This window comes from Podarcis raffonei, chromosome 3, assembly GCF_027172205.1.
Source record: "Podarcis raffonei isolate rPodRaf1 chromosome 3, rPodRaf1.pri, whole genome shotgun sequence".
NCBI lineage: Eukaryota > Metazoa > Chordata > Lepidosauria > Squamata > Lacertidae > Podarcis > Podarcis raffonei.
The window spans coordinates 112,400,353-112,424,658 of record NC_070604.1 but is presented as its reverse complement, the minus strand read 5'-3'; the positions used below and the strand labels follow the sequence as shown (position 1 = coordinate 112,424,658).

The following is a 24,306-nucleotide window of genomic DNA, read 5'->3' as shown; positions in this document are numbered from 1 at the left end:
TCATGCTGGCCACGACCCGGAAACTGTACGCCGGCTCCCTCGGCCAATAAAGCGAGATGAGTGCCGCAACCCCAGGGTCAGCTACGACTGGACCTAATGGTCAGGGGTCCCTTTACCTTTATGTCCAAAATTGGGTGTGAGACGCTGTAGAAAAAGATTAATATGGAAGGTGAGCTGGAAGTAACATTCGTTAAAATTATGGAAGTTAATTACAGATTTTGGAATAGTAAATAATGGCTTTTGGGACGCACCTAAGAGCATAAACTCCACAACTCTGCTGTGAATGCATTTTGAAAGTGTGTGGGGGGGGACTAATATACAATTGCTAGCTAGCTAGCAAAGCTTGTGGCATTTCCATGCAAAATGACCTTTAAGAGCCAAGAAAATGTCATGATTCAGCTTCTGCGAGGAGACGTTCTGCAAAATCCTAATTAAGAGATTGTATTAAGCCTTCAGCTGGCAGAAAGAATTTTGTCACATTCATACAAATGAGGGACAGCAGCTCCGTGGGAATTTGGTTTCCATGAATTTGGAGAGAATCGTTAATATATGTTGATTACTTTAATTGCCAGCATTTAAAATGGGTACACAGGCCTTCAAATTGGGTGCAAACAATATCAGACAAAGTTTAAGGAAATGGGAACATAGAAAGATGACTTTTGCCTGGGGGTACTATTTGTTCATCTAGCCTAGCACTGTCTACTCTGGCTGGTAGCAGCCCTTTAAGGGTCAGTCTCAGGAAGAAGTCTTTCATCATTGACCACTGCTTGATCCAAGAGATTCCGGGGACTGGTGAACCTATGGAAGCCTTCACAACTTTGTACCCTCCAAATGTTTTGCACCATAACTTCCATCAACCCTAACACAGCTTGAGCTGATGGGATATGTAGTCCAAAACACCCAAAGGGCACCCAGCTGGGGATAGCAGACCTAGGCCCTACTGCAAGCAATGCACATGATCAACCAGGGCTTGCAAAAATTCTAACAGAAATTGTGTGTGTGTGTGTGTGTGTGTGTGTGTGTGTGGATGCCGGTTTGTATGAAACTCTGGAGAAGAACTCAAAATTGTCAGCTTTGCTTTCCTGCACTGAACAGGTTAAGGCAGGCATAGGCAAACTCCGCCCCCCCAGATGTTTGGGACTACAATTCCCATCATCCCTGACCACTGGTCCTGTTAGCTAGGGGTGATGGGAATTGTAGTCCCAAACATCTGGAGGGCCGGAGTTTACCTATGCCTGGGTTAAAAGCATGCAGCCACTGTGGGAGGAGGGCATTGCAGGGGCAAAGGTCCTGATCCAAACCACACTTGCAATTTTCTTTAAAACAAAACTCCCGGAAAATCTCCATTCATCCAATTTCTTCTTGCATTCTAATGTCATTTACAGTCCTCAGGACACACAACAGCGCTTTCCCAGCAGATCTTACAAGGGTACATAGGATCATAGGGAAAGAGACCGTCATTTGGATAGCCTGACCCAAATCTATTCAGGGCTTTCAGGGTTCTTGAACTGAACCTGGAAACAGATCAGTAGTCAGTTCAACTCAAGCAACATATGAAGCAATGAGGATAAGCATCAACCAGAACGTTTGCTGCATCAAATTACTGGAATTTGGAAACAGTCTATGGAATGGTTGAACAGTAGATTCAGAGCAAGACATCCTTACACGCTGCTTGGTTGCCTTGGGGAAGTAGGTTGTCAACGTGGTGCCCACTGGTGCCAGTGTGCCTGCCAATATCTCCTATGGTGCCCGCATAAAGTCTCCGTGTATATCCCTCCCCTCGAATACACAGTGCATAAGTCTTCTTGCCCAGGGTGAACTGCCTCAGTGTCTCCCACATTGAAGAAGAAGAAGAGTTTGGATTTGATATCCCGCTTTATCACTAACTGAAGGAGTCTCAAAGCAGCTAACATTCTCCTTTCCCTTCCTCCCCCACAACAAACACTCTGTGAGGTGAGTGGGGCTGAGAGACTTCAGAGAAGTGTGACTAGCCCAAGGTCACCCAGCGGGAAGTGAACCGGGTTCACCAGACTACGAGACTACTGCTCTTAACCACTACACCACACTCCCTTCAACACATGCATATTTCAATGGATCTCAGGATTGGACACCCAGCCTCCCAGTTTCTCCGTGGGAGTGCAGCACTGATGGCTGAAGTGGGTGCTTTTCCGCCTCACTGATGGGGCAACTGATGGAAGGGCATGCCTGTGGCCTTGTCAGCAGATGATTTCCCACAAAACATCTGGCTGGTCACAACTGGCCACAGGATGCTTGATGAGATGGGCCAATAGTCCGACCAAGCTTGAATATTCTCTTCTGTCTTTAACAGTGGCTTAATCAGAGTAAATCACCAGGTGAACCTTGTCATGGCTTGCAGATAAGCATCGTAACTTTCCCCTATCTGCGGATCAAGTTACTGTTAAAGGCACAGTAGCCAGACAGACATTCAGCAGCTGGTTTGGTTTCTTAAGCCTCAAGCCTCCTTATTCCAAGGCTCTGGTACATTGGAACATGACCAAAACAGAAATCTAGCATTGCCAACTTTCCCCCCCTGGATGCTGTTCCTGTACCTTTAGCAGCAGCTTGCTCCACAGACTTTAGAATAGGCTTCCTCAACCTCGGCCCTCCAAATGTTTTTGGCCTACAACTCCCATGATCCCTAGCTAGCAGGACCAGTGGTCAGGGATGATGGGAATTGTAGTCTCAAAACATGTGGAGGGCCGAGGTTGAGGAAGCCTGCTTTAGAAAGTGGTTGTTGTTGTTTAGTCGTTTAGTCGTGTCCGACTCTTCGTGACCCCATGGACCAGAGCACGCCAGGCACTCCTGTCTTCCACTGCCTCCCGCAGTTTGGTCAAACTCATGCTGGTAGCTTCGAGAACACTGTCCAACTATCTCGTCCTCTGTCGTCCCCTTCTCCTTGTGCCCTCAATCTTTCCCAACATCAGGGTCTTTTCCAGGGAGTCTTCTCTTCTCATGAGGTGGCCAAAGTACTGGAGCCTCAGCTTCAAGATCTGTCCTTCCAGTGACCACTCAGGGCAGATTTCCTGAAGAATGGAGAGGTTTGATCTTCTTGCAGTCCATGGGACTCTCAAGAGTCTCCTCCAACACCATAATTCAAAAGCATCAATTCTTCGGCGATCAGCCTTCTTTATGGTCCAGCTCTCACTTCCATACATCACTACTGGAAAACCACAGCTTTAACTATACGGACCTTTGTTGGCACCTTGCCAACAAAGGTCTGCTTTAGAAGGTAGTGATGCTTTTCTGCATGCATGCTTCACCTGCTTTTTCAGACCAGGGTACTAAGAGAGTGCAGACAAAGCACAGGCCAGGCCATTTCTTTCCTGGTCAGTTTGCAACCCTGCTGGAATTATTATTGAAAATCCCAATGGTGTTAATTCAGCTGAGGGGCAATATTCATCAATTGCCAGCTCTCTCTTCAAATTTTCCATCAGGCATGATACCCTTTAGGAACACGGTTACTACTTAAAGCCTCTGGCAGGAAGAAAGAACAGCCTTTTTCAATCGCTTCTAAATTTACATTTTGTCCTTGCTCTGGAAAATAAATTTACCTCCACCTCCAGCAAGCTTCCTACCTCCTGCTCTGGAAATGAGAATTATGCTGCAACGTAACGTGGAACAAGCTCCGCACCAAAAAAGGAAGGCCTGTCGTATCTTGGCAGGTTACTATAGCAACAATTGGAACAGCTTCATTTTTGGACTACAGATCAAAAAGCACAGCTAAGAACGCCTTACCATTTGTGCCTCTCCAAAACAAAAAGCAAAAATCAACGAAACAGGAGTCTTCTCAGTTTTTGCCCTGAAATATTTTGAAGTAGTTAAATGAACAATGATAAAATCGGTTTCGTCAACCACAGGTCCCTAGCTGTTGTTGGACTACAAACCCCATCATCCTTAACCAGTCTAGCCAATAGTCAAGGATAATGGGAGTTGTAGTCCTTCAGTGTCCGGGGACCCAAGACTGCAAAGCACTTGAATTGACTTTTAACTTCATGCAAGGGATGTCTCAAAGTCTAATAGTGAGCTCTAATACCTTAGTGAGCTCTAATACCTTGGAGAGGATCATAGAATCATAGAACTGTAGAGTTGGAAGGGACCCCAGGGTCATCTAGTCCAACCCCTTGCAATGCAGGAATCCTGCCCACAGCCATCCCTGGGTGGGCTCGAACCAACAACCTTCTGGTTTAACAGCCAGATGCACTGACTCATTGTGCCACAGAGAACAATCGTTCAACGGCTTTGATGGCTGGTGCCTACCAGAAGCTGAGCATCTCTCTCTACCTCCCTGTGTGAGGGCTGAGCTCAATGAGAATGAGGGTATATATAAGTAAGCACTGTGGCGACCACACAGGGTCCCCGGACGTTTCACCGTCTATTGATCCCTGTGCCACCACTTGATTTCTCGCTGCCACCACCCAGGCCCTACCTGGTACAATACTGAGTCCAGTCAGGGTTAAATTGGAACATAAACTTCTGTTTATTTATTGAAGTTTAACAAGCGTGTGGTTTCATAAACGGTATCAGTCAATTACATTCATGGGGTGCCTATCCAGACCTATAACTTCCGCTACCTGCTCTCCCTCACTAAACCACCTCTCAGATATTTACTTGTCTTCCTAGCCCCTAACTGTTCCTGACTCAGCTTATTTCGCTACACTAACTCAACCTACCCACAGACTCTATCCCAATTCACTCCAACCAACCACCCAACTCCCAACGAACTCCCCTTTCGCCCCTCCCAGAGCTGGTTTTACAGTCCCTCTCACTCCACCCCCGTGGGTTCTGATTGGGTAACTTGTTTAACTAATTCACCTCCAGCACTCTCATATGTTAATGTCAAAAGCACCTCTTCCACTATTTGCCAAGCCATGCCTTGAGATCTGCTGGACAGGCCTGAAGGAGCATCTCCACCCCCATCGTTCTACCCGGACACTGAGGTCCAGCATCGAGGGCCTTCTGGTGGTTCCCTCACTGCGAGAAGCCAAGTTACAGGGAACCAGGCAGAGGGCCTTCTCGGTAGTGGTGCCTTCCCTGTGGAACACCCTCCCACCAGATGTCAAAGAGAACAACTACCAGGCTTTTAGAAGACATCTGAAGGCAGCCCTGTTTCGGGAAGCTTTTAATGTTTGATGTATTATAGTATTTTAATATTCTTTTGGAAGCCGCCCAGAGTGGCTGGGGAAGCCCAGCCAGATGGGCGGGGTATAAATAAATTATTATTATTATTATTATTATTATTATTATTATTATTATTATTATTACTACTACTACTACTACTACTACTACTGATGGTTCCACCTGCAGCCCTGACCTTTTTAGCATTCACTGCAGATGTGCTTGTTCAGTTTAGCCTTGGGGGACTGGGGATACATATGGCGAACCTCAGGCCTGGGGACCAAACAAGGAATCTCCCCAGGCCACACACTCTCTACCCCTTCCCATAGCTGTCAACTTACAGATTTGAAAATAAGGCACCAGCAGCCTCGAAAATAAGGGATCAGCAGCCAAAAAAGGGGATTTTCAGAGCACAGGGAGGTTCAACTTCTGAGCCCCTCCGAGCCAAAGGCAGAAAGCCCAGCCAGCAGCCAAACGAAGCCTCAAGCAGTGGTTCCCACAGCACAGCAACCCAGCAAAGGGGACGCAGCAAGGAAAACCACCGTCACCTCTCCACTGGGAAGCGCTGAGCAAAGGCGAGTCCTCAGGCAACATGGCCGATTTGATCGGCACAAGGCATGCAAGCGCCACCCCCCATTCGTTCTTAGACTCCTTATTGGGTGAGCAACGCAGCCAAGCAACACAGTTGGAGCCTCCCTCCTCCCTGGCCGGCAGGGAGGGAGGGAGAGGAGCTGCTTCCTTTGAAACCCGGGAAATTTAAGGGACATCATAAGGGACATAAGGGGCAGCAGCTGGTCACGGCGCTGGGATAAGGGACTTTCCCGCCAAATAAGGGACGGTTGACAGCTATGCCCCTTCCCAATCCCTGCTTTGCATCCTCCTTGAGTACTTTTGCCAGGCTAGAAGGTATCCTTGAGCTCATATCATGCCTCTTGCCTCCCTGGAGGGAGGATAGAGAAGGCTGGCTGGGTGTCAAAACAAACCTACTGTACCAAAGTGAAGTTCGCATTTGATGCCCTGCCTACTTTTGCCCTGGCCCTCACAGGCATATGGCCCTCAGAATGTTGCCCATAAGGGAATGTGGCCCTCGGGACAAAGACATTTCCTCACCCCTTTTCTAAGGACAAGCTGTTGGCATTTGGATGCATTAATGTGGGCTGTGCTTTAAAGAACGGCCATGTTTTTCTTTGTGCTGGGTTGACGTGCGCTCTTAAAAATAGCAATAATAAAGGACATGAAACAGGTGGCATTTAGGTGATGCAAGAGTGCAGTATCCTCTCCTTGATCTATAAAAGACGTCCCTTCTGAAATGCCCTGCCCCTAAGAAAAAGAAGGAGCAGAAAGGTGCACATTGTATTGCTTGTGACAGCATTCTGCTGTAGTGATATATTTACCATGATGATCTCCCCATAATCAGTGAAAATAAAAGGGGCACTAATAACTGCTGCTTCTCTTAGGAAGCTGCTTGTTCGGATCATTGGTCAATCTAGCTCAGTACTGTCTACACTGAGTGGCAAAGCTTCTCCAGGATTTGAGGCCGGGTTCTCTCCTACTCCCACCTGGAGACAAGGGGACGTGGGTGGCGCTGTGATCTAAACCACTGAGCCTCTTGGGCTTGCCCATCAGGAGGTCAGCGGTTCGAATCCCCACGACGAGGTGAGCTCCCCTTGCCCTGTCCCAGCTCCTGCCAACCTAGCATTTCAAAAGCATACCAGTGCAAGTAGATAAATAGGTACCACTGTGGCAGGAAGGTAAATGGTGTTTCCGTGCGCTTTGGTTTCTGTCACAGTGTTCCATTGTTTAGTCATGCTGGCCACATGACCTGGAAAACTGTCTGTGGACAAATATCGGCTCCCTTGGCCTGAAAGCGAGATGAGCACCGCAACCCTATAGTCGCCTTTGACTGGACTTAACCATCCAGGAGTCTTTTACCTTTACCTTTTTTTACCCAGAGATTGAAATTGGGAACTACTGCAAGCAAAGCAGATGCTCCACCACTGAGCAATGGCCCTTTTTGATTGGCAACACAGGGACTATTAAGACGCAGTAGGAGGAAAGATCCCATGTTGCAGGGAAAGAAGAGATTGTCTCAGGAGGCAGCTAAAAATAGGTGAACATCAATGAGAAGTGTGGTGCATGTTACCATTACCCATCAAACAGCTCCACCTAGAGCTCAGAAAGTTAGGTCCTTTGAGAAGCCATGCTAGTTCAGCTTCAGCAAAACTTGTTTATCCATAAGCTTTCTAATTTTATGTTTGATAATACTTCCCATCAGTTTTCCTAAAACAGGTGTTACGCTAAACAAACTGTAAGTTCCTGGATCCCCCAAAATCCCTTTTCAAAAATTGCTGTTACACTGCCCACTTTCCAGTCCTCAGAGAGTGATCTTTGAGACAAGGTATGTATTTTTGTTAGATCAACATTCTCGCATTTTCTCGGCAACTGTCCATTTACATTGCAGAGGGTTGAACTAGATGATCCTCAGGTCCCTTCCAACTCTACAGTTACGATTTTATACATATCTGTTAAATCAGATAGTGCTGTGCTTAATATCGGTTTAACAACACCTACAGCTTGCATCAGCTCCTGGGTGCCACTTATAAGTCCAGGGTTGCTGAAGGGAACTGAAGTTCAACCATTACTCCAGCATTTCCTCTTTAGGGTGCTTCTTCGTTTTCATTCTCCATCTCGAGGTGACCCTGAGCGTTTCAGCCAGGTCAACATGCCTGCTCCAGTGCTCAATTATTCTTGGATCCTGGTATCACCACCCACAGCGATTCTGTGGGGTTTCAAACTTCCTCTTTGACATACAGAGCAACAGCACCTCCAGAATGCCCTTCTCTGTCCCTTCCTATGGAGTTTATATTCAGAGATAACCATGTCCTACTGGTTTTCTCCAATCCACCAAGTTTCCTTTATATCCACTGTATCTATGTCTTGTCTTAAGACCCAACCCTCCAACTCACACATCTTGGCTTGGAAGTCTCAAGCATTAGTGCATCAGCACATAAATAGGGGCTCTCTCCAAATGTGTTTGATACATGCATTTTACCCTACAGAGTTTTGGCTCTCCGAATTGCTGCTGTGTGCTCCTGCCCTCTAAGTGTCTAGTTCTACCTCACCCACACCTGAACAATCATAAATATTTCCCCCCTCAACCTGATGATTTGTTCTGAATCAGCTCCTCTTGACTTCCCCCATGCAATCAATTTAAAAGCTGGTCCACCACCTTTTTTAAAGTACTGTATCCCTGGGTCTTTATCTGCGTCCCCAGACCAAAAAAATATGACATTCCTATCTTGAAATCAAAACAACACATAAATTAACGGCCCCATCACGTATTACGCGAAACGATCAGCAATCTTGGCAGAAATACAGCATTTCTACCAAACTAATTGCCTCTAATCAGCCTTACACAACAGAATTAGAATGCCTTTGATTTATTGCATTCCGTTTCCCCAGCATTACTCAGTACTCTCGTCTTCTTCCTTCCAAGTACTAGACTAACAAGTCTCCACCCTCTGCCCTCACCCTTTTTGTCTTGGCACCTGGCCACGTTTGGAGTTCTGTTTTCACACCGTTATAAGAGGAACCGGCAACAAAAGGGACTGCACCCTCACCTCCCAGCAGGACTGCTCAAGTTATTCAGGATCCATCCCAGGCCATCCAGGATGTTCTTTGGGGATAGCCAATACGGAACCATCTTGGCTGTGGATGATGGGAGTTGGAGTCAAATATTCTCTTGAGGACACCATATTGACTACGGCTGCTATATAATGAATGCATGTATGCCATGAATATGCAGAAATTCAGAATGTGGTTTGGGGTGCAACTTAATAAAAACCCACCAAGTTTCTATCCCTCATTTTTTGAAGATTTGTTCAAAAGCGTGTGAGCAGCAGCTGATGAATGAGGTCAGAGGGGTGTGTGAATACAATTGTCAGTGTTTGGGGCTGGAACTTCTGTGCCAAGCACAGTTCCTTGACCCACTAGATTAATTATCACAACCAAAGTAAACAATGATCCATAGTAAAAACAGCAGGACAAATCATGCAAAATAATCACACAGATGTGTATCGATCTTGGCTGATGGGAGTTGCAGTCTAAATATCTGGAAAGTATCAGGCTATTTGCAAAAACAACTCTATGGAACTCAGAACTCTATGGAGCCCCTGCTCTCCCTATGGTGCAGATTCAGTTCATTCTTCAAACAGCTCTGCAATATTTTCCAATGAAAAAGCTCCGCACATTGTTTCTTCTGACTCCTATAGCTTAGGCTTGACCCATAGGCACGACTGGGGCTACTGATGATGTATGGCCAAATGGGTGTGTGTGGAGCTGATTGCATCCAAGCTTCGCATCAAAGATCACATGTGCTTTCCTACGATGTCATCAGCAAGCTCCCAAACCAAAAGGGACCAGCAGGCCCCAACTCCACCTTGAATGCCATCCTTTGCTTGGGGCCAAGAGACATGGGCTGGTTGTCCACAAGTCCCCATCTCCTGCGCTTTAGAAAGCTGGAAACAGCTATATAACAAAGGTAAAGGTAAAGGGACCCCTGACCATTAGGTCCAGTCATGGCCGACTCTGGGATTGCGGCGCTCATCTCACTTTATTGGCCGAGGGAGGGAGCCAGCGTACAGCTTCCGGGTCATGTGGCCAGCATGACTAAGCCGCTTCTGGCAAACCAGAGTAGCACACGGAAACGCCGTTTACCTTCCCGCCAGAGCGGTACCTATTTATCTACTTGCACTTTGATGTGCTTTCGAACTGCTGGGTTGGCAGGAGCAGGGACCGAGCAACAGGAGCTCACCCCGTCGCGGGATTTGAACCGCCGACCTTCTGATTGGCAAGTCCTAGGTTCTGTGGTTTAACCCACAGTGCCACCCGCAACCCATATAACAAAAGGAAGGAGGACTCTTAATAGGAATCCTTAACAGTGCCTAGCAAATGGAAGCCCTAAGGTGGTCTTCTATCAACAGCCCCTCCTTCTGCAGGGCTTGGGCAGACTTCAGATTGTTTAGGAAGGTGGGCGTCACATGTCACCTCCATAAACGGAAGCCACAGCTGCAGCAATTATGCTGGTTCCCTTAATAGGAAACTATTTGGCGAGAGACCGCTCTGTCTCTGGGCGCTTGTAAGCCATTGCTATTTTCAGGCAGGATTCAGTCATATGCCAGCAAATCCAGGTGGTACAATTAAAGCAGATATGGAGCTCTTGCACAACACTGGGCAAGCAGGCTTCAAATCCCCACTCAGCCATGAAGCTAATGGCCCAGTCACCATCTCTTAGCCTAACCTACCTCACAGGGGTTTTGTGAGGATGAAATGGGGAGGAGAATCATGTGCACCGCCCTGAGATTTTTGGAAGATAAAAGTGGTATATAAATGTGATAAATAATAAAATAAAATAAAATCAGACATTTGCAATAAGAAGTGTGACAGGGAAATGCACTGAAAAGTATGGTGTAATAATTATTTGACGCAATGCTGGAAAACCTCCCCAAGAAACACATCAGAATGAATGCTCAATAAACAGCCAATGTTGTCTAACTTCCTCTACACACTTTGAGCAAATTAATTAGGGTGAATGCTTAATAAGCTGGTCACCTGGAAGTGACAACAGAGCCAATCTCTCTAATTTACACATCTAGGGCAGTATCCAATGTAATACAGTGGTACCTCGGGTTACATACGCTTCAGGTTACAGACTCGGCTGACCCAGAAATATTACCTCGGGTTAAGAACTTTGCTTCAGGATGAGAACAGAAATCATGTTCCGGCGGCGCGGCAGCAGCAGGAGGCCCCATTAGCTAAAGTGATGCTTCAAGTTAGGAACAGTTTCAGGTTAAGAACGGACCTCCGGAGCGAATTAAGTACTTAACCCGAGGTACCACTGTAGTTTCATGTGTGCAGATTACCACTAGCACAATGGGAATATTCACCCTCTTCTCGCCATCCCCAAATCTGATCCAGAGGGTTGAGAGGATCCCCAGAGCAGATACAGGGGGTGCCATGGACTGGGGGAGCTCCACTGTGCTGACAGACATCATTGGCTTGACCGAACTACTTACTTAACGCAAGGTTGAATATAAGTCCATGTGAGCAAATTGTTTCATTTAAGACCTGGAGGAAGTCCAGTTTAGAGCTTCAATATCATTTCCCCAAGCCATTTTGTTAATCGGCAGAAGCGTTTTAACCAATCCTGCAAGTTAGTGAAGCCAGCACAGCACATGTTTCAGGAAACGCTGTACTTACATCTCCTGTACTTTATCTTCTGGACCCTGTACCTGGCCAGTAACCGTCCCTTGTCTGGTATTTTTAACCCAGCCAACTACTCCCATTTTCCTAGCTTTATCTTCTGTATACTGGTTGAGGGTTATGGGTAACGGGGGGGGGGGGGAGAAGAAGAAGATACACAGATTTTATGCAGTATCTGAAATCATATAATGCAGCTCAGCCTTAAAACATCACATTTCTTTCTGCACAATTTCTTTCCTAAGGATTCAAGAGGACCAACAAACATGGAGTTGCAGCCCCCAAAAGTCATATTTTGTGGAAGTCTCAAGAGTTTCCTGTTTCATCCAAACCAAGAAATTATGGTTACTGGCTGTGAAACAAGCCATTATTCAAAACCCAACTTTGTTAATGATGATTTATAAAGGATCATCTACACAAGGATCCTGGCTTGTGTAGAAACTGCCCACCATAGTTTCCTGGTTCAACAAAATAGGAAACTATGGTGAGTTAGCAATCTTTACTTTGCATCCAGGTGTGCAATAAAGAAAGGAACAAAGGAGTTGTGTGTAAAACCAAAAGGCTGTTTCATATCTGGCTTATAAAACACAGATGTAAGATCAGGCACAGGCAAACTCGGCCCTCCAGATGTTTTGGGACTACAACTCCCATCATCCCTGACCACTGGTCCTGTTAGCTAGGGATGATGGGAGTTGTAGTCCCAAAACATCTGGAGGGCCGAGTTTGCCTATGCCTGTGTAAGATCATCCAAGTGTTGACATGGGTGCTTAACACCTGCAGTTAGAACTTTATGATGGGGCATTTCTTGGAAGAGTGAATTTGAGGTTACATTCTCCCACTGCTGTTTAAAAATAAAATTTTACATACTTTTACAGTACACTGCTTGCACTTCTATTATGTTCCTCTTAACATAATTTGCAAGGCATCTTAAGTTTAAAAGGACAAAGTTGGACTACTAAGGGAAAAAAGACAAGTTGCATGCTGCAATAAGGCAGAAAGTCTTCATTTAACTTTCATTCACTGTTGGCGTTCCAACTGGGAAACCGTGGTTACCAAGTTCAGAACAAACCAGAATCTAACCGTGATTTGAAGTTGGTGTAAGAACTTGGCTTGTTCCCAACTTGCTCGCCACAGTTTCCTAATTTGGACAAAACTGGAAACTATGGTTAATTTAAGACTTCTGGGTTTGATAGCGGGACACAGAGAAGGAGAAGGTGCTGCATGTGCCAGAACAAAGCTCATTAGTATCTGAATAGTTATTAACTTGCTTTGGGCACACAGAACATGTTGCATAGTTCATTGGAATCTACTAAAAAGGAAAAACTGAATTAACATTAGCTCAGTTGTATATGGTTTCCGACTTCCCATCTTGAAAGCATGTATCATTTTGTTTCCAAAGCTACTCCCCCCAAGATGTCCAAAAGTGGCAAAAGAGAATAGGTGGGATCTTAGCTGCAAAGAGCCCAGCTATTAAGAAAGAAATTAAACCATTAAGGTCCATCTCTTAAATCACTTGCAAATCTCTGGAGCTCTACTTTCATTTCCAACACCAGCATATAAATAAAATCATTTGCTCAGACCAAGACTCAAAGGCTAACATTTTCCAAAGAAATTATCAAGCTATCTGCAAGCTCTCAGTAACACCACTTAAAATTATCAGATTGACATCTGGCCCAGAGAGACCCTCCACAAGCTTTGAATAGAGGCAATAGAGGAATAGAGCCTTGTCTAGTTTTCAAGGGCATTGTATTTTAACAGGAACATGTGTCCACATTTACAGTATTTACAGTAGAACCTGATTTTATGAACTAATTGAGGAGATAGGAGTTCATAAAATAAAGTTCAGAAAACTGTGCTTTTGAGCATTACAGCAGCTACAGTGCTTTGAGAAAGACAAACTGCAATGCTTATTGATTTATTTTTCAGTCATACAGTGCATTATCAACAGCAACAGATCTATCATGGGACTACATCAAGAATCAAGTTTTTATTATTGTCTTTTCTTGCTGCCAAAAGTTGTGATCTTATTTTTGTTTGAGAGAATTCGCTATCTTCTTTGCAGCCAAATCTCTCAGGCTTTTCAAAAACAGGAGCTGTACCACATCACTTTCTTCTTGATCTTCCAGCCACTGCAGAGCTATTTCTAATGCGTTGTAAGCTTCTGAATGTGAGGGTCCAGGAACGACAACAGTGTTGTAAATGCTCTCAGTGTCAGAGTCCTCCTCTGTTTTGAAATCTTTTTTGAGGCATTGAGTGGCTGGCTGATCAGCAGAAAGCTTCTCATGATGAACACCAAGATGGTGAATCCCGTGGCGAGACTTGAACCGCGCCAGCCATCCTGAGCTAGCCTTGAAGTCAGGGTTGCCGTTCAATTTCCTGTTCATTTCTAAGGCCTTTTCACACAGAAGTGGGCCTGAGACTGGCTCTCCAATATTTCTCATGTGGGAAAACCAAGCATAGAGAGCATCTTCCAACGTCGAGTTCTTTGCGCATTTCATCGTCTTCCGCTTCTTTTTGCCATTTTCGCTCCCCATCGTTGAGACAAAATGCAGGAGTGTGTCTTTGTTTTTCTTGAGTTGCGAAATTGTGGACTTCCCAATTCCAAACTCCTCCGCCAACACTGTTGCTGTTTCGCCTTTCTCCAACCTTTCCACAATCTCTATTTTGCTTTGGAAAGTGAGCACAGTTCGCTTGCGTTTCTTGGTCACTGTGAAAAACGGCGTGTTGCTCATACGCAATCTTTCCATGCTGTATGTTTGGGGCCACGGGAAGATCAAGGGACAAAAACTTTTAAGTCTATGAGACCTTTGCACAAAGTTAAAGTTCATGCACACGTACCGTGGTGCTTCTTTCTCATCTGGTTGAGTAAGATGGCTCATAAATGTATTGTTCATACAACTAGTTTTCATAAAATCAGGGTTCTACTGCATTTTATAAAAAAGGATCTCCGTTAAAACACATACCACAGACACACAATACTTAACTGTTCAGATTAGCTTTGAAAACTTGGCATTATAGACTCTTGGGGTCTCTGTACAGGCCACAGGCCTTATTTTTATTCTTAGAAATATGATACAGCAGCGATGAAAGATTGATGTACTTCATGTTGTCTTACCATTCTGAAACAGACACCTAGGAAAGAATAAAAAGAACATGAAAATAAATGTTTTTTATTCAGACTAGTACAGCAACATTTTAGTATGTTCAGGAAACAGGCTGCCAGAAACATTGATAGTAAGTGATGCATGTTTGCCACAAAGTTTTTGTTGTGCTCGATATAACTATTTGCAAATTATCAGATGATTATGAACAACTCCTATGTCCTCTGATGTAGCAAGCGAGATATAGATTTGCTGTAGAAATGGGAGTGTGTTTCCATCATGAAGCTCAGCTGTGTGCCACTGATCTTTATGAATGTGTCTGAATTTAATGGAGATACACAGCCGTATGCAGGGGGCATTTTTATCTACTTTTATAGGTTTTGTTGCAGTTGTTTTTATTATTTAAAAGTTCGCTGGTTATTTTACTTGCTGGGTTGGTAAGAATTAATGAGCTTACTTGTTGAAGTTGTTTGTGTGCCATGTATGTAAATCTAAAATGAAATAAGTAAATAAATGTTTGTTTTTACAAGACTCTTATAGAATTTATTTTTGTCAGCATTTGTGTGGTTTTATTTGTGATTTGTATATGTGTATGTGTGTATCAGCTGCCCTGAAAGTCTCATTGAGCCAGGATATATAAAATAAACCTAATTGAATAGTTATATGCAACAAGAGCTGAACTGAGACCAGAGAATGTCATTTTTAAAGCTTTTCTTTTGACTAGCCTGTTTTCTGCAGCTGGGGGGAAAGGATGAAGTCAGTACCATGCAGGAAATGTAGCAACAACAATTATTTTTGTCCACTACCTGGTGCTGTTGCATTCACTTTTTCCATTCTCCTCCCTCATTATTCTGCTTCCCACTGCCAATTAGCAGGAGGGAACAGCCCCATTACTTTAAATGGCATATGCTTTGTTTCCCAGTGAAATCAATGGGATTAAATATCTCTTTAGATGTATCTTGCCCAGTGTATGAAACTGGTTACCATTCCTTGCATCTTACACCATAATAACTTTGGTTAAGCACCTGTGGATGAAAGCTGCAAATTTAAGCATACTTGCAATGCAGGAAACTCTGTTGAATGTAACGGGATGAATTGTGTCACAGTAAACTTGTTTAGGATTGGGTTTCCAACTCATATATACAGTATAAGCTGAATTATGTAAGCAAATAAATTTAACAGTGAAGCTGCAACATCTTATAATATAAAGTTATTTGTTTTCCTGATGATAGGTCAATGAAGTTCATGAAAGGGGTACAGGGGGATCCCTATACAACATATAATTTATACATGGTGGATCCAAAGTCATTGTACATACATTCTTAACTTCTATGTTACTGATTCTCTTCACATCTAGTCACTCTCTCTATCCTGGCCACCTTTTAGCTATGGATCCTAAATACAGAAGATAATTTTTTCCATGTCTTCCCACTGTATATAATCTCCACCACTCTGCTGAAGCGAAGTACCATAGGTTCAGATCTGTTCTGTCCCTGAATGGGAGGCTGCCTGAGAACCACATGACTTGGGAGGTCCCATGATGGAAGAAAGGCAGAATTTAAAAGTAAGAAACATAAAATTAAATAAATTTTCTGTAGTGGCTCCACAATGGTGAAATGCCCTTATCATCTGGCACCACCCTTAGAATGCAATCCTATGCACCCTGACTGGGAGTGTCCCATTGAACTCAATGAGGCTTCAGAGTGGGCATCAATAGGATTGTGTAATCCTAAACCCACTAATGGGGGAGCAAACCCATTTAAACTCAATAGGATTTGCTTGTGAGTAAACATGTCTTTAACCTACAGGCACAACAGCTCCAGTTCACACCTCGTCTTTAATCTCCTCCCCTTGCCCCATTTTGTTACTCTGCTTCTCCCTTATTCATTACCAATGTTAATAATAATAATAATAATAATAATAATAATAATAATAATAATTTATTCATACCCCGCCCATCTGGCTGGGCTTCCCCAGCCACTCTGGGCGGCTTCCAAAAAAATATTAAAATACAGTAATGCATCAAACATTAAAAGCTTCCCTAAACTGGGCTGCCTTCAGATGTCTTCTAAAAGTCTGGTAGTTGTTTTTCTCTTTGACATCTGATGGGAGGGTGTTCCACAGGGCGGGCACCACCACCTAGAAGGCCCTCTGCCTGGTTCCCTGTAACTTGGCTTCTTGCAGTGAGGGAACCTCCAGAAGGCCCTCGGCGCTGGACCTCAGTGTCCAGGTAGAATGATGGGGATGGAGATGCTCCTTCAGATATACAGTCATACCTCAGGATAAATACGCTTCAGGATAAGTACCGTATTTTTCGCTCTATAAGATGCACCAGACCACAAGACGCACCTAGTTTTTGGAGGAGGAAAACAAGAAAAAAATATTCTGAATCTCAGAAGCCAGAACAGCAAGAGGGATCGCTGCGCAGTGAAAGCAGCAATCCCTCTTGCTGTCCTGGCTTCTGTGATAGCTGCACAGCCTGCATTCGCTCCATAAGACGCACACACATTTCCCCTTACTTTTTAGGAGGGAAAAAGTGAGTCTTATAGAGCAAAAAATACGGTATTTTCAGGTTGCGCCCCGCGGCAACCCGCAAGTAACGGGGCCCGCTCATGCAGACGGTCAAAATGACGTCATGCGCATGCGTGGAAGCGGCGAAACGCGACCCGCGCACGCACAGTTGCGTCTTACGTTTTATTCAGGATGTGAATGGGGCTCTGGAACAAATCCCATTCGCATCCCGAGGTACCACTGTACTGGACTGAGGCCATTTAGGGCTTTAAGAGTCGGACACGACTAAACGACTAAACAACAACACCACCAACACTTTAAATTAGCCAACCAGGCAGTGTGCAAGGTTATTCACTGATGAAATATGCGCTGAAGGGTTCCTTGTGGCAGAAGTTTTTGCATTTCCTCTCCTTAATAACAGCAATAACAACCACCCTATTAAGCCATTTGAAATAATAAGAGTTGCAGTCTTAGGCTGCGGGGGAAAATGCTCCTCCTGAAACCAGTAAACGAAGCACGAGAAAGAAATAAAGTGTGTGTGGGGGGGAATTCTTACAATCGAAGCAACAAAATCAATAGGCGTTAAGATACCCAAAGCAACCACCTTGCACGTTTTCGCTTTCTCTGCACGTTGCGCATGCGCAGCAGAGTCCCTGCGTAGCCGGGGGGGGGGGGCTCCACTTCTGGCTCGCGGAGGAACTCCGAACGTTGCCCGTAACCGCACATGCGCCTCAGGCGACGGTACTCGCGCATGCGAATTCGCTCCCTTTCTCGCGCCCCCTCTCGGCAAGCTTCCACAGCCTGAGGGAACCTCGCGCATGCGCCCTCTCTCCCTTTCCCCTGTCTTCTGGTAATTCGAATACACTCCCCCTCCCCCTCCTTTATTATTATTAATAATAATAACGATAATAATAATAATAACAATCACCCTGCACCCGGCCGAACACTTCGTAATCCACCGACTTGAGGACCCGAGACATGGTGAGGGAAGCGTCAAACCGCCAGACCCGGCACCGGAGACAACCCGCCGCCCCCCCCCGCCGCGCAGCGTCACCGGTGGGGAAAGGGCAGCGAGAGCGCCGAGAAGACGCGAGAGCGGCTCGAAGAGCCTCAGCTGGCGGAGGTCGCGACGGAAAGTCGGGAGGCTCAAGCTTCGCGGGATAGCGACCGCCCGCCTAGTCCGGGAGCGCAGCCGCCACCGGCATCCCTTTCTCTCTCTGAGGAGAAAGGAAGTTGGGAGAGGCTTCAACTTCTCCCTAAGCTCTCTGCTGGAGGGATTGGGATGTGGCCGAGGGGGGAGGGGATACAGGCTGGGCCCCTCACGACAGGGATACCGCGTTAACTCCCGCTCCGCATTCTGCTAAAGAACCCGCTCGCTTGGCTTAGCGTTGCCGGCGCCTGCCCTTTGGAACTCTCTGCCACTTGATGTAGAGCAGTGCCCTTTCCGGCCCCTGCTTTGAAAACCTTTCCTGTACCAAGCATATAAGATAATTTCCCAGGCATGGGCGTAGCCCTGGGGGGCAGGGATTTTTATTGATAAAAATAAAAATACTTAACTAACTGAGGTTCTGGGACGCGGGTGGCGCTGTGGGTTAAACCACAGAGCCCAGGACTTGCCGATCAGAAGGTCGGCGGTTCGAATCCCCGCGACGGGGTGAGCTCCCGTTGCTCGGTCTTTGCTCCTGCCAACCTAGCAGTTCGAAAGCACGTCAAAGTGCAAGTAGATAAATAGGTACCGCTCCGGCAGGAAGGTAAACGGTGTTTCCGTGCCCTGCTCTGGTTTGCCAGAAGCGGCTTAGTCATGCTGACCACATGACTGTACGCCGGCTCCCTCGGCCAATAAAGCGAGATGAGCGCCACAACCCCAGAGTCGGTCACGACTGGACCTAATGGTCAGGGGTCCCTTTGCCTTTACCTTTAACTGAGGTTCTGCACCGCACCGCCCCCCCCCCCGCAAACAAACATAAAGTTTGCCCTCCCCAACAAAAATCCTGGCCACACCCATGTTTCCAGGGCAGCTTTTACTGACACCACCTCTGTTATTTTTAGTGCCAGGTTATTATTTTTAATAATAATAATAATAGTAGTAGTAGTAGTAGTGGGACTATGGAACTCACTTCCACAGGAGGCAGGGATGGCCAGCAACTTGGATGGCGTTAAAAGAGGGTTGGGGAAAATCGTGGAGAAGGCTATGCAGAATAATCCGCTATGGAACCTGGGGAGAGGGCTAACTCAATCACTGTTAGCATAAGCTACCTCATCCTTTGGGCCTTGAATACTAGGTAAGGAAGTGGTAAGGAAGTAATGGATGAATAATCCAATTAACCAGAATAGCACCCAACTAATTTGGCAGCTGTTGCTTTTTTAAAATAAGAATTTAAAAAAGTATACACAATACAGGAGACTTGCCCTTCTCTCTCATATGCAAGAGAAAATGCTTTGCTACATAATTCCCAGCATTTAAAAAAGGATGTGCTTTCCTTAATTCTGAAAATGTCATACACACACACAAATGTATGCGGATTTAATTGGCTAATTTAAGAAAGGCATATGATTAGTTGACATTATTTAATCAGGTACTATCTGAAGATAAAATTAGGGTATGTTTCTAGCAGAAATCAGAGCTGAGTCGAGAGGAAGCGGAGGACATCAGATAAATTTAGAAGCAACACCAAATAAATAACCTTAACTAACACCCAAAGAGTATTCTAGGCATCCTGGGGACTCAAAGGTCGCACTTTGCATACTGTACTAAATTCCCAACCAACAAAGGTCAGTTTTCTTCCTGAAGCACATGCAGGGTAAACTCCCAGTTTGTTTTTTTGTGTGTGTGAGTACAAAATAATATTATGCAGGGAGATCCAGATATGGCTGGTGTAGAATGGTTGGAAAATGCTTTGTTGGTTGCTGCCCCCTGCCAGGAATGCATTGCAAGTCAAACCGTGCACAAATTTTAGAGGAGCAACTGACAGCTTTAATTTTTTTAAAAAAAATAAATATTTATTAAGGTTTTACAAAACAAAAGATTCATCATTTCAAAATGTATCATTTCCATACATAAAGCTCATATAAAAAGCAAATACATCAAAAAAAACAGAAATATATGACAGAGAAAAAAAGCTTTAAAGGAACAGCTTTAAAATGACAGCTTTAAAGGAACAGAAACCACCCCCTTCAGCTCAACTGGTACATGGGACCCATTTTTTCAGAGGTGATTTTGATTTTGAGTTGGACACAGAGGAGGAATTAAAGGCAGGCATAGGCAAACTTGGCCCTCCAGATGTTTTGGGACTACAACTCCCATCATCCCTAGCTAACATGATCAGTGGTCAGGGATGATGGGAGTTGTAGTCCCAATTCATCTGGAGGGCCAGTTTGCCTATGCCTGAATTAAAGAGGTATGAGGCAGAACAGTCTCAAGAGCAATGGAGGACTACAATATGTACACTGCCAGAGCAATGTACACCTCCAGATGTTTTGGGACTACAGTTCCCATCATCCTTGACCACTGGCCCTGTTAGCTAGAGATGATGGGAGTTGTAGTCCCAAAACATCTGGAGGGCCAAGTTTGGCCATGCAGGCGAAACACCCCAGCAACCACCTCCTATCAGCCCCGGCTAGTATTGCAGTATTGTCAATGGTCAGGGATGATGGGAGTTGCAGCCCAACATAATTTCTCACCCTTCTACGGGCTATGCCTGGGTTCTGCCATTGGAAGACAAAACTACCCAATATAGGCAGCAAAAACTATACAGTTGTACCTTTGACTCCCGAACGCCGCAAACCCGGAAGTGAGTGTTCTGGTTTGCGAACGTTCTTTGGAAGCCAAACGTCTGACGCTTCCGATTGGATACAGGAAGCCTTGGTTGTCAAACGTTTTCGGAAGTCGAACGGACTTCCGGAACGGATTCTGTTTGACACCCAAGGTACATAGATATTCAATTAGCATAATAATAATTGGCCATTTGAGCCTAACCTAATTTCATAGAATCATGGAATTGAAGTTGAAAGGGACCATGGTAATAATCTAGTTCAGGCTTCCTCAAACTCGGCCCCCCAGATGTTTTTGGCCTACAACTCCCATGCTCCCTAGCTAGCAGGACTAGTGGTCAGGGATGATGGGAATTGTAGTCTCAAAACATATGGAAGGCCAAGTTTGAGGAAGCCTGATCTAGTCCAACCAGTGCAGGAATCTCAAGTACAGCATCCAAGACAGATGGCCATCCAATCTCTGCTAAAAAAAACCTCTGATGAAGGAGTGTCCACAACCTCCTGAGGGAGTCGGTCAAACAGCTCTTACTGTCAGAAAGTTCTTCCTGATATTTAAATGGAATGGGCTGCTCCTGGGTTTTTCTATCATTGAAAGGTGGTAAGCAGAGTTTCCATCATCAGAGACAAAGACAGACTTTGTCCATCAACATCCTATTTGTCCAAGGTGACTCTTGGGAGAAAGGTACGCCTGGGTTCTGTCACGCTATCCGAATCAGATAAAGTTATCACTGTCTCAGGCTTTGTACAGGTTCAAATATCTAGCACATTGCTGAGAAGCAGCTCTAAAAGGTGTACAGATTAAATGGCTCTGTTTCTCCACCTTGACACACCGTGTGGAATCAGGGAACTCTGTTCCTCAATGCCTTCCTTGTGGGGTATCACAGTCAACAAGCTTTTGAGAAGAGATGTTGACTTCTTATGTTATGAGAAGGGGCTTTTTGTTAAAGTGGTCAAACCTTTAAAGCATCTTTTAAAATCCTAACTAAAAAGTCATAAATTCCACACTCCAATCTGGATCATAAATCCAGAAAGGAACTAAAACTTTTGTAAAGTTTGCAGTTCTGCTGCAGATTGGATTCCCAAAAGACTCAACTTTTGGGGTTATTTAAAGCCATCGGAATTGGTACTTGGTAGAACGGTTGTTTCCTAGGAAATGGGGGGATTAATTGTTGCTCTTTTCACACTGTGATGGCAAACCAGGTGGGAAACATGGGACTCATGAAAGAACTAAAGCAACAGGAAAGTGTGTGGGTTGCCCCAGTCGTGGCTTTCAGTAGTGGTGGGTTGCCAGTGCAAAAGATTGACGCTATTTAATGCGTTTTCATTAACGACATGAGCCCTGTGTTTCTTCCTAGAAGCGACAAAAGAAACTCTCATTAGCAGCTCAAGATTGTGAGGCATTAGCACTCTTCCCAGCAGGCATTTCAACCGAATCTTGCTGAGTGGATTCTGTGATTGACAGAAAACTTCAGACCACAACTTGGTTTCACGTAATGCATTCACTTCCACAGGACAGCAGCTCCAAAAGTTGAAATATTGTGTGTCTGACACCAATGGAACAAATGACATTTTATTTAGGTGTTATTGGCTTTTAAGTGAACCTTTATTTTACTTTAACTCCAACTGCATTTTCACAGTGCAGCTTACAATAGAAATGTGAAATGCAACACAATCAAAGGACATTGCTTGTCAATCCTTTTCGCTTCCAGGTCTTTAGATCATATGGTCAATGTTTGCAGGCTTTTCAGAGTTTTGTTTTGTTTTTGTAACCATGAGGACTAGAATCACATTTCTGTGCGTTGACTGGCATGTAGCTGAATTAGTCCCCATTCAGCCACAGTGTTGTTGACCACATGCTTGCATTCCAGAGATAATAGAATTGTAGAATTGGAAGGGAGGGTGAGGGTCATCATCAAGTCCAGGCATGTCCAACTCCCAAGAGACTGCGATCTACTCCCAGTATAAAAAAACTGGCAGTGATCTACCCATTGTCATTGGAGGGAAGAGGAGCATGCGTGGGGGGGGATTGCACAGAGTTTTTTTAGCTTTTTCCTGTAATTTTTTGTACACGATAAGGTCCCCGCGATCTACCAGAATCAGCTGGGGATCTACCGGTAGATCAAAATCTACTGGTTGGACATCCCTTAAAAAAAATTAAACAATTTCAACATAACAAATTATTAAACCGTATAATTATTAAACCGTATAATTATTAAACCGATGTTGGGAAAGATGAAAGGCACAAGGAGAAGGGGACGACAGAGGACGAGATGGTTGGACAGTGTTCTCAAAGCTACAAACATGAGTCTGACCAAACTGCAAGAGGCAGTGGAAGACAGGAGTGCCTGGCGTGCTCTGGTCCATGGGGTCACGAAGAGTTGGACACGACTAAACAACAACAAAACCGTATAATCACATACATTATCCCCCCCTTTTTTCCTACCCCCCCTTCCATCCCTCCCTCTCACCAGGGACTTCCCTCAGCTCCTCTCTCTGATTTCTCTACACATATTATTCTCTGCATGTTATAAAGTTATACGTATCCTTACCTTATCTATCTATCATGTTATCAACCAATAAATTTGTGTATGTTTATTCAAAACCTGCCAAGGAGTCCAGTTCATTTTGCTGTCTTTTTAGATAATTTGTAAAAAGCTCCCGTTCTTCCTTAAAGTCACAGTTGTCCTTGAACCGCAGTTTATATGTCAATTTAGCCAACTCTGCATAGCTCATAAATTTTTCTTGCCACTGTTCTTTCGTTGGGATTTCTTCATTCTTCCATCCTTGTATTGCTGCTGTTGTAGCATACATAAATAAATTCTTTGTTTTTCTTGGCAGGTCTTGTCCTACAATCCCTAACAAAAATGCTTCTGGTTTTTTTACAAATGTCATTTTAAACTTTTTTTTCAACTCATTGTATATCATTTCCCAAAATTTTACTGGTTGGACATCCCTGATCCAACCCCCTGCAATGCAGGAGTCTTTTGCCCAACGTGGGGCTCAGACCCACGACCCTGATATTAAGAGTCTCATGCTCTGCTGACTAAGCTACCCAAGATGCAGCAAACTAATGAGTAGGTGGTGGTTTACAGACTAGCAGACTCACCAGATTTCTGCAGGCTAATTGCTGGCATCGGTCTACCAGAAGGAAGTTGCGCTTATTCTCACAGCACTCTGGAAAGAGGTTCTTTTGGTTTGGATGCACAAAGGCTTCAGTGGGCCATCTATGTAGTGTACAGGGATGGTTGCAGAATCAGCTCAAGCTGTGCAATCTGGCTTCCCATTGCACTTGTAGAGATATCGAGAGGGAGGGGGAAATGCGTTTCAAAGCAACAGTTTGGTTCACTGCTAAAGGAAGACGGCACACAGGCACATTGTCACTATTGGTACTATCTGGATGGATGGCTGTTGAAAGATATGGGGTTGACATTTGCTTATCAAGGAGAGAATAATGGATAAATGATTCTGGCTCATGATGTATTTGAATTTACTCATGCCTAGCTTCCTAGGTTGATTTTGTGATATGTTA

The 24,306-nt window shown here is 44.8% G+C and overlaps 1 protein-coding gene across 2 annotated transcripts in view; it reads right to left on the bottom strand.

The window, feature by feature from the left end:
* ACYP2 (acylphosphatase 2) overlaps positions 1–18,262 on the bottom strand; it is a 69,017-nt gene extending 50,755 nt beyond the window's left edge. Inside the window, exons 1-4 of one of the 2 annotated variants that reach the window (XM_053383639.1) lie at positions 17,935–18,262; positions 14,510–14,526; positions 11,395–11,504; positions 9,065–9,663 (exon numbers count right to left, since the gene is read on the bottom strand). In XM_053383639.1, coding sequence (XP_053239614.1) covers positions 9,504–9,663; positions 11,395–11,504; positions 14,510–14,526; positions 17,935–17,986 — 339 coding nt within the window. In that variant the 5' untranslated portion in view covers positions 17,987–18,262 and the 3' untranslated portion in view covers positions 9,065–9,503. Of the gene's footprint in view, positions 1–9,064; positions 9,664–11,394; positions 11,505–14,509; positions 14,527–17,934 lie in introns of those variants that run through there. The other variant, XM_053383640.1, reaches the window with a different exon arrangement.
* Positions 18,263–24,306: the final 6,044 nt, after the last annotated feature.